This window comes from Nicotiana tomentosiformis, chromosome 11, assembly GCF_000390325.3.
Source record: "Nicotiana tomentosiformis chromosome 11, ASM39032v3, whole genome shotgun sequence".
Lineage (NCBI taxonomy): Eukaryota > Viridiplantae > Streptophyta > Magnoliopsida > Solanales > Solanaceae > Nicotiana > Nicotiana tomentosiformis.
In genome coordinates, this window is record NC_090822.1 from 47,450,718 (window position 1) to 47,461,150 (window position 10,433).

The 10,433-nt window shown below is 42.3% G+C and overlaps 1 protein-coding gene across 1 annotated transcript; it reads right to left on the reverse strand.

The window, feature by feature from the left end:
* Positions 1–1,663: 1,663 nt before the first annotated feature.
* On the reverse strand, positions 1,664–4,544 carry LOC138901394 (uncharacterized). Its single transcript, XM_070189154.1, has 3 exons — positions 4,325–4,544; positions 2,351–2,634; positions 1,664–2,029 (listed from the first exon to the last, which is right to left on the reverse strand). Exons 1-3 carry the CDS (start codon positions 4,542–4,544, stop codon positions 1,664–1,666), a joined length of 870 nt encoding a protein of 289 aa, XP_070045255.1.
* Positions 4,545–10,433: the final 5,889 nt, after the last annotated feature.

The window sequence follows — 10,433 nt, forward strand, 5'->3', positions numbered from 1 at the left end:
CGATTCCAAGAGAGAAGTTTACCCAACATACCTTGCTTGAGCTTTCCTTAAGTTACTACAATGTCCTAACGCTTCTAGCAATAACAATCTATAGGAAGATAGTGAAAATCGGATAATAATTAGAAGGATCATCATGGTGTAGCTCTCTTAGGAATTTTGTCAAACACCTAAAATGCAAAATTGACTACAAAGCTCTACAATGGTAATCCCTTCCTCCCTCAACCAATTTCAACAATAAACTACCCAAAATAGTTCAACAACCCCACATACTACCACCTACTGTCACATGCATGGCCTATCTCCAACCTCACAACATACTTAAACCCATAACCTCTTGCATGAAAGCTTGGGAGAAGGACTTACCCGGATAGATGATCGTCTAGTGAGCGACATCCATGATTCTTGAAGATTGGAGCATGAATGGTTGATTAGAATGGCTAGGCCTTCTCCCCTCTCTCTTTCTAAAATACTCACACTTCTCTCTAAAATTGTCAGAATTTTGCTCAAAAAAGAGGCCCAATGACTTTTAATCAAATTGTGGTCGGGTAATAAAATTTCCAAATATTACCCCCAAAGTCAATTATGTGGTTCAATTATATGGTAGTAGAACGGATATGTGACCAGCATAATAGATACGTGGTCAGCAAAATAGATTTGTGGCCAGCAGAATGGTTATGCGGCCAGCAAAATGGCTACAAAATGATTTACAAATTCTAGGTTGGGTCTGGTCCATTCTGTGATATAATTTCGCGGTAGCATAATTATTATGCGGCCAACAAAATCATTATGTGGCCGGCAAAAATAGTTTTCAAAATTTGCCCCTTTTCTGTTCCACTCCGCGGCGGATCTGCGGTCCGCAGAGTAATTCTACTGTCGCGTAATGGACTGCAGAAATGCCATGTTCTGCAATAATTTTCCTCCAACTCCCCAATGTATTGTAAAACCCAAAAGTCCATACAGTGGCTCATTTTCTACAATCTTCAAACATATTAGCCTACCTCGGCACCACGAAACCTTAAATTCCTTTGCAAAATTTTATGGGGCCTTACAATTATACCCTTCACGGGGGAAACCTTCAATAATACCCAATCATCCTCTTTGAATGCCAAATCCCTACGACGTACATTCGAATAGGACTTCTAATGACTCTAGGCAGTTTTCAACCATTCCTTAATGATCTTAACCTTCTCCACAGCCTGATGTACGAGGTTTTGCCCTATCAACTCTACTTTTCCAATTTCAAACCATCCAATAGGAGATCTACATCTCCTTCCATATAGAGCCTCAAACGGTGCCATTTGAATGCTAGCATGATAATTGTTGTTTCAGGCAATTTCTATGAGTGGAAAATGATCATCCCAGCTATCGTTGAAGTTAAGAACACAAGCGTGCAGCATATCCTTGAGCGTCTGAATAATCCGCTCTGCCTGCCGTCTATCTGTGGATGGAAGGTTGTACTAAGATTCACTGGAGTACCCAAACATTGATGAACTTTCTTCCAAAAATTAGCTGTGAATTGTGCCCCCTGATCAGAGATGATAGAAACTGGAGTGCCATGCAACCTGACTATTTCCCTGATATACAAATGAGCATGTTGTTCTGCTGTGTCGGTAGCCTTAACAGGTAAGAAGTGTGCTAATATTGTGAGTCGCTCCACAATCACTCAAATTGAGTCGACCTTGAGAGGAGTGCGAGGTAGTCCTACCAGAAAGTCCATATTGATCATCTCCCACTTCCACATTGGAAGTTCTATGTTATATGCTAGCCCACCGGGCCTTCGGTGTTCGTCGTTCACTTGCTTACAATTTGGACATCTTGCCACAAAGTCCGCTACATTCCTCTTCATATCATTCCACCAGTGGATCTCCTTAAGATTAGGGTACATCTTTGTAGAGCCTGGGTGCATGGAATACCTGGAATTGTGAGCCTCAGTCATGATTCTTTCCAGGAGACCATCTACATTTGGAACACATAATCGCTCTTGGTACCTTGGTGTACCATCATCCGTGTCAAGAGAAAAAGCCATGGTCTTATGTTTATGAATCCCCGGATGATATAGAATATCGATGTCTTAGTCCTTGAGTAACTCAAGCATACTTCTCTACCTTAGATTTAATTCCTTCTGCTTGAAAATATATTGAAGGCTCTTATGGTTCATGAATATATCCACATGGACCCCAAACAAATAATGACGCCAAATATTTAATGCAAAAACCACCGCCGTAAGCTCGAAGTCATATGTTGGATAGTTCTTCTCATGATTCATAAGTTGTCTTGAAGCATAAGAAATCACCTTTGCATGTTGCATAAATACACATCCAAGTCCGATCCTTGAAGCATCATAATATACCACAAACCCATAGGTACTCTCGGTTAAGGTCAACACTGGTGTCGTAGTCAATCTTGATTTCAACTCTTGGAAGCTCTTTTCACAAGCATCTGACCATTGGAACTTAATTGCCTTCTGTGTCAATTTAGTCAACGGAGAGGCAAGAGTAGAGAACGCCTCCACAAACTTCTTGTAATACCTAGCTAAGCCCAAGAAACTACGAATATCTGTTAGAGTTGTATATCTATGCCAATTCTTCACAGCTGCAATCTTCTGAGGATCAACCTTAATTCTTTCTTTGGAGACTACATGACCCAACAATGTGACAGATTCAAGCAAAAATTTGAATTTTGAAAACTTCGCATATAATTTGTGCTGATACAGAGTCTGCAGAACTGCCCTAAGATGATCGGCATAGTCCTCTAGGCTTCGTGAGTATAAAAGAATATCGTTAATGAACACCATCACAAAGGAATCAAGAAAAGGCTTGATTCGGCTCATAGATCCTTGAAACCTACCGGGGCATTCGTCAGCCCAAAAGACATCACCAAAAATTCGAAGTGCCCATAACGAGTCATAAAAGCTATTTTTGGAATATCTTGCTCCCTGATCTTTAATTGGTGATACCCCGAGCTTAAGTCAATCTTGGAAAAATACTTAGCACCATGCAATTGATCAAACAAGTCATCTATCTCTGGAAGTGAGTACTTATTCTTGATTGTGACCTTGTTGAGCTATCGATAGTCAATACACATCCTAGTGACACATCTTTCTTCCTTACAAAGAGAATCGGTGCGCCCCAAGGAAACACACTCGGCCAGACAAAACAAAACCCTTCTCTAACAAATCCTTCAATTGTTCCTTTAGTTCCTTCAATTCTCTAGGGTGCCATTCTGTATGGTGGAATAGGTATAGGCTGCGTGCCTGGCATCACATCAATCCCAAAATCGATCTCCATGTCTGGTAGAATCCCAGGGAGCTCATCAGGAAAGACCTCCAAGAATTCATTGACAACTGGCACAGACTCAAGTGTAGGTGCCTCAACATCGATGTCCGTAACCTGGACCAAATGGTAAATACACCTCGTGTTGATCATCTTCGTGGCCTAAAGGTAAGAAATAAACCTACCCTTCGGCACCACATCATCCCCCTTCCATTCTATAACTGTCTCATGTGGAAATACAAACCTAACGGTTCTGGTTCGGCAATCAAGCTTGGTAAAACATGAATAAATCCAGTCCATCCCCATTTTTACAACAAAATCAACCATCCCCAATTTAATGAGATCGGCCATGGTATCCCGACCTTGCATTGTGACAACACAATCCCTATAAACTCGCACGACCACAATAGACTCGCCAACTAGAATAGATACAGAGAACGGCTCATGGAGTTGTTCCGGTTCTGTCCCAAATTTCATAGCAACATAAGGAGTGACATACGAAAAAGTAGAACCGGGATCAATAAGAGCATATACATCATGAGATTACACGGTCAATATACCCATGAAAGTATCTAAAAAAGCCTCTGAACTCTGGTGATCCCTCATAGCATTGAACCGGCTAGGTCCTCCAGAACTCTGTGCATCACCCCTAGCTTCACCATGCCCTACGTGTGTGGGATTGCCTCAAGCTGGAGGAGGTGATATGGATGTAGTAGCTGCAGAACTGGCTGGTTGTGCCCTACCCCTGCCCACACTCTGGTAGGACGAACGGTAATCTCTATGAATGTGACCCCTCACACCGCACCCGAAGCATATGAGTAGGTCCATGTAGCATACCCTTAAGTGCATTTTCCCACACCTAGGGCATGTGGGCCTCCAGTGCTGCTGGAATCTCCCACCATGCCGACCCTGTTGGTAGGATCCCCTATTGCCCTGACCGGGCCTGAAATGACTCCACTGTTGCTGACTGGGCCCTGATGACTATGCACTGACTAAAGACTAAGCAAAGGACTGGGATGGCCCTAATGACCCTCCCCTAAATACTGACCTACCAAGACCACCACCACCGGAAGAACCAGTAAAGTTGCCCGCGGACCGGGCCTTATTGCTACCCTCTTTCTCCATTCTATTCTTCAATTTATGAGTCTCTATGGCTTGAGCAAATGCCACAATCTTTCCATAGTTCATATTAGAATTCAGGGCTGCTGTAGCAGCCTCATTAATAACCAAAGGGCCTAGGCCCTTCACAAACCGACGCACTCCAGCCTCCATACTGGGCAACATGTAAATAGCTTACTTGGACAGGCGCGCAAATCTCATATGGTACTCCCACACACTCATGCTACCTTATTTTAGGCTCTCAAACTCAGTGGCGGGAGCTGCCTTAGTCTCGGCAGGCAAGAAATAATCAATGAAGGCAACGACAAACTCATTCCACCTTGCCGGAGGGTTCCCCTCCTCATGGGACTCCTCCCACAACTCAAACCAAGAATATGCAATCTCTTTCAGGTGATAGGAAGCCAATCTCACTGCTTCTGTTTCAATAGCATGCATAACTCAGAGAGTCTAATGCATTTCATTTATAAAGTCCTGGGGGTCCTGCTCGGGATTAGTACCCGTGAACACTAGAGGATCCAACTGAAGAAACTTGTTCACCCTGGAACTAACAGAATCCCCTTGTTGGTTGGAAGAATCAGGTGAAATACTCGATCTCTGTGCCTGGGAAGCCATTATCTGAGCCAACATCTGTATGCCTCTCCTAAGGTCCCCATCAGAAACACGGGGACCAGGAACTGAGGCTTCAGGTGGGGGAATCGCTGCACCCTCAGTAGTCTCAGTAGGTGTAGGAATCTGTGCAGTCTATGTAGGAATAGTAGAATCAGGCGGTGCTGCGGTTCAGGGAATGTCCTCACCCCTTGGATGCTCACCTGCATCATCAGGTATAGAAAACTTCCACTCATGGGGTGGCATTAGCTCCTTGGCCAATTCTTGCTTTCTTCCTAGGCTCCATATACTGAAAATTAGAGCAATGCATGAGTTAAAGGAGGAACAATTTAACAATCAGCTCTATCGCACGATTTAGAACATCAAAGAAGGAAGATATTCCTAAATGCACAAGTAGCCTCCTAATTATAGATGTGGTAGACAACACACCGATAAGAAGGACTCTACTAGACACGGATCTAAGACATCCTAGGACACCTCAAAACCTTAGGCTATGATACCAAGTTTGTCACGCCCCGACATCGGGGAGCGCGATCAGCGCTCAACTGAGATACCCCGGTCAAGCAAGCCTACTAGATGCTTTCTACCCGAACTTAATTACAATTAGAACTAGATGAGAATATTCCCTGAACAACACCAATTTCATTACTAATAGAACTTCATTCAAGATTACCCAAAATATTACATTACCTATTCATAGTTTAGAAGTGGAAACATGTAATACAAATACCACATCTTTAGTTTTACTTTTTCAAAACCAAGATACAACCCACACTATGTCTACAGAGCCTCTAATGGATACAAGAGAGTAATATGATGTTGCCAGTAACAAGGCCCCGGCTATACCTCAAAACACTATACATAAGGAACAAAAGATACAAGACCCCCAAATGAAATGGGGCTCACCAAGTCCGCTGAGGAGAGAGTGTAACAGTATCACTGATCGATGCCGCCTACTGTGAAACCACCTGCATCCATTAAAGATGCAGCGCCCCTGGCAAAATGGACGTTAGCACATATAGAATAGTACTAGTATGTAAGACTAAATACCCTATCAATAGAACGAGTAACAATACAATGAGAAAGAACATGGAAGAAATGAGAGCCTCAAACAATGTAAAAATGTCAAGTTAAGAGAAAGATAAATTTCAAGTAAATAACAATGTTTTAGGTTGGGATATCTTTAGTACCGATATACCACCTGGTTTATAGCACAGATTCCGATTACGGCCCAATCGGCTAGGCCATCTCATCCAAAGTCACCCAATCACAACACCACAATGTGCACGGCATGTCATTCGATCTCAGTCTGATCGGCTAAGCCGTCTCACCATAATGCCGTGTGGGTCGACATCACATTCCGCTAGCATCCATCGCATCCCAATTTATTGGAATAATCTCAATACATCATTCTCATTCCATTCAAGAGGAATAATCTCATCACATCAATACGGGGATTTTACCCCTTAATCACTCCTACACTAGCACATGTAATTTTGGAGTTAGGCTATTTCAACCTACCCCTCCTCGGTGACTAAACAATACTCCCAAAATATTTATTATACATAGAATTTATTGCTCATTTCATAATCTTTCACACGTTTTTCAATTTCATTGGCACTAGTGGCCATAAAGGTAATTTCGTTCTTGGCACGTCGGCTCATATTTCGTACTCACTCCTTTCACTTTCAAGCATCATCATGGATTATCAACAACAAGGGATTTCTAATCAAGTATTTATGTATATATAGGAGAAAATAAGAGTCTTAAGCACATTGATTTTTCTTCCACAACTTGGCATAATAACTTGCAATTGAAACATGATTGAAATCATAATATTTCGACACATTGGCATTTGAATACAATCCCAAAGGAGAACATAATATGATAGGAGCATTTGACACACATTTTTAGTTCATAACTTATGACACAAGCTTGTTCGGAAAAGTCAAATTTATAAGGAATAACTCGGAACTTGAGGAATAGAAGCTTAGCCCATCATATTTGAAACATACGAGAACATCGTGGGATTCTATTCTAAGAGAGAATTTTAGCCAAAATACCTCGGTTGAGCTTTCCTTAATTTACAACAACGTCCAAATAATCCTTGTAATTTTAATCTATAGGAAGATGATAAAATCGAATCAAAATTAGAAGGATTTTCATGATATAAGTCTCTTGGGAATTTCGTTGAACACTTATCATGCAAAATTTAATACAAGGTTTCTACAATGGTAATCCTTTCCTCCCTCAACAAATTTCAACAAGAATCTATCCGAAATAGTTCAACAACCCCATATACTACCCCCCTAATGGCACATGCATGTCCCATCTACAACTCCACAACTTACTTTAACCCATAAAAATCGCGTGAAGGTTTTTGAACAAGGTCTTACCTGGATAGCTGATGTCCTAGTGAGTGATTCCCTTGAATCTTCAAGATTGGGCAAGAATTGATGAGCAAAGGGGTTGGAGCTTCCTTCTCTCTCTCTAAGATACTCCCCTCTCTCTAAAATAGTCGTTTAAACCAGCCCAAATGACCCCCAAAGTCGTTTTATAAAAATGGGATCGGGTGAAATTTTCCCACACTTAAGCCTATGAAACTGAATCTGTGGTCACAGACCGGACCGCAAAATGAATATGAGGTCCGCAAAGGGAACCACAAAAATGGTCCCAAAACTGGGCGGGCCTGATCAGGTCTGCGACCGTTATGCTGTCCGATTCCTAAGGGATACAATTTTACCCTAATCATTGAGCAATAACCAGAAAGGCATTTCCTTATTTGGTCTCAAAATATCTTAGTATCCAGAGAAAAAGAAAGCACAAACAATTAGAACAGTTATGCGGTCGCATAACGCGCCGCGAAATCTCCCTCCCGGAATGTTCATGCTGAATCTGCGACGAATTGTGCGGCCTGCGAAATGGTTATGCGGTCGCATAATGAACCGCATAATGATCTTCAAAAATTGGCTGAAGTTCTGTTGCATTCTGCGGCCGATCTGCGGTCCGCGAAGAGGTTTTGCGGTTTCATAGTAGATGGCAGAAATGCCATGTTCAAGAAAATTTTTCTTTCAACTACCAGATGCACTGTACAACCCAAAAAGTCCATACGGCGGCAAACTTGCAAGCCGCGAAGAATTTCTAAAATCCTCAAACACATTAGCCTACCTAGGCGCCACGAAACCCCGAGTTCTAGGTAAAATTTTATGGGGCCTTACATCCTCCCTCGCCTAGGATCATTCTTCCTCGAATGAGGGTCAAAATCCACTATCAACATCCAAAGCGACTAAGTTCTTAATTCACACACTAGCAATTCCAAATTTAACTAACTCCCCAAATTTCCAGAAATTTCGGCAGAGTTTCCCCTATAACCGGGCCTATCCACCTGCCAGAGAATCCCAGACACCAGTCCTAACAACATAACCAGAACACAACGATGTAACACAACATGCAAACAACATCGACCATGACATCATAAATCTTATATTATGAAAGGAACATCCTTAACATAAACTGTACAAGGGAAACATATTTCATAGAAACAATTACATAGTTATTCAAAGAAATGAGGGTACTTCTTCTTCATCTCTTCCTCGGCCTCCCAGGTGGCCTCTTCAACTTGGTGGTTTCTCCATAGCACTTTCACAGAGGCAATCTCTTTATTTCTCAACTTTCGGAGTTGCCTATCAAAAATGGCAACTGGTATCTTTTCATAAGTCAATTCTACACTAACCTCAATAGTCTCAACCGGAACAATGAGTGCGGGGTCTCTAACTACCTTTTTCAACATAGACACACGAAACACCGGGTGCACCAATGACATCTCTGGTGGTAGCTCAAGTAAGTAAGCCACCTGACTAATCCTCCAAATGATTCTGTACGGTCTGACATACCTCTTATTCAATTTCCCTTTCTTACCAAACTGCATAATACCCTTCAAGGGGGAAACCTTCAAGAATACCCAATCATTCTCATATGGTACTCCCACACACTCGTGCTACCTTGTTTTAGGCTTTCAAACTCAACGGCACGGGCTGCCTTAGTCTCGACAGGAGAGAAATGATCATTGAAGGCATCGGTAAGCTCATTTAACCTTGCTGGAGGGCTCCCCTCCTCACAGGACTCCTCCCACAGCTTAAATCAAGAATATGCCACCCCTTTCAGGCGGTAGGAAGCCAACTCCACTGCTTCCATCTCAGTAGCACGCATAACTCAGAGAGTCTTGTGCATTTCATCAATAAAGTCCTAGGGGTCCTCCTCGGGATTAGTACCCATGAACACAGGAGGATCCAACTGAAGAAACGTATTCACCCTGGAACTAGCAAAATACCTTTGCTTGCTAGAAAAAACATGTGAAATACTCGATCTCTGGGCCTAGGAAGCCACTATCTGAGCAACAATCTGTACGGCGCACCTAAGGTCACAATAAGAAACACTGGGACCCGAACTGAGGCTGGAGCTAGGACTGGAGTATCAGTTGGAGGAATCGCTGCACCCTTAGTAGGTGTAGGAATTGGTGTAGTCTGAGCAGGAATAGTTGAATCAAGCATTGTTGCGGTTGGGGGAATGTCCTCACCCCTCGGGGGCTCACCCGCATCATCAAGTATAGAATCAACTGCCACTCCTGGGTGGCATTAGCTCCTTGGCCAATTCTTGCTTTCTTCCTAGGCGCCATATACTGAAAATTAGAGCAATGTACGAGTCAAAGGAGGAACAGTCATACAATCAGCTCTATCACACGTTCTAGAACATCAAAGAAGGGTAACATTCCTAAATGCCCAAGTAGCCTCCTAATTATTGATGTGGTCCACACCACACCAATAAGAAGGATTTACTAGACACAGCTCCGAGACATCCTAAGATTTTCTACATTCCGCATACACATTAGCCTACCTCGGCGCCACGAAACCCCCGGTTCTAGGTAAAATTTTAAGGGGCCTTACAATCACTATACCGACACCGATATAAGAATATGGTCAACTAGGTGATCAACCTAGCCGCAAGTATCATATGCCCTACTCGCTCAGGTCATCTCATCATAGTGCCACACGAATCGACTCAGCCATGCTAATATATTACATTTGCCCCACTTGGGGGACTTATCCCACAAACCTCGGCTTAGGTTTGGAATGTGTCCCTTAAACCGGCACGTGTAGTTTCATGGTAATGAACTCAACATTCGAACCAATCTCAATGGTCTCCACTTGTAACTCCCAAAATATTTGATATTCCAAAATAGATTCATAGCATAATAGCCTCAAAGGGTCTATTTTTATCAAATCATAAAATTAATAGACAATCCAAACTTTTAGAACAAAAATCAATGAAACAACCTTTTACATGTTAAAGCCTTTAGCAATTTAACATCAATCTTTAAAAAGATACCACAAATGCTATTCTATTTATCAAGTTCCAAAGGAAATACTTTTCATGAAA

Coding starts and splice junctions, on each gene's coding strand:
- LOC138901394 (XM_070189154.1), bottom strand. CDS start 4,544: ATGGAGGCTGGAGTGCGTCGGTTTGTGAAGGGCCTAGGCCCTTTGGTT. Junction 2,635..4,324: donor TTCCGGTGGTGGTGGTCTTG/GTAGGTCAGTAT, acceptor TGGGTCATGTAG/TCTCCAAAGAAAGAATTAAG. Junction 2,030..2,350: donor AGAGTACCTATGGGTTTGTG/GTATATTATGAT, acceptor CATAAACATAAG/ACCATGGCTTTTTCTCTTGA.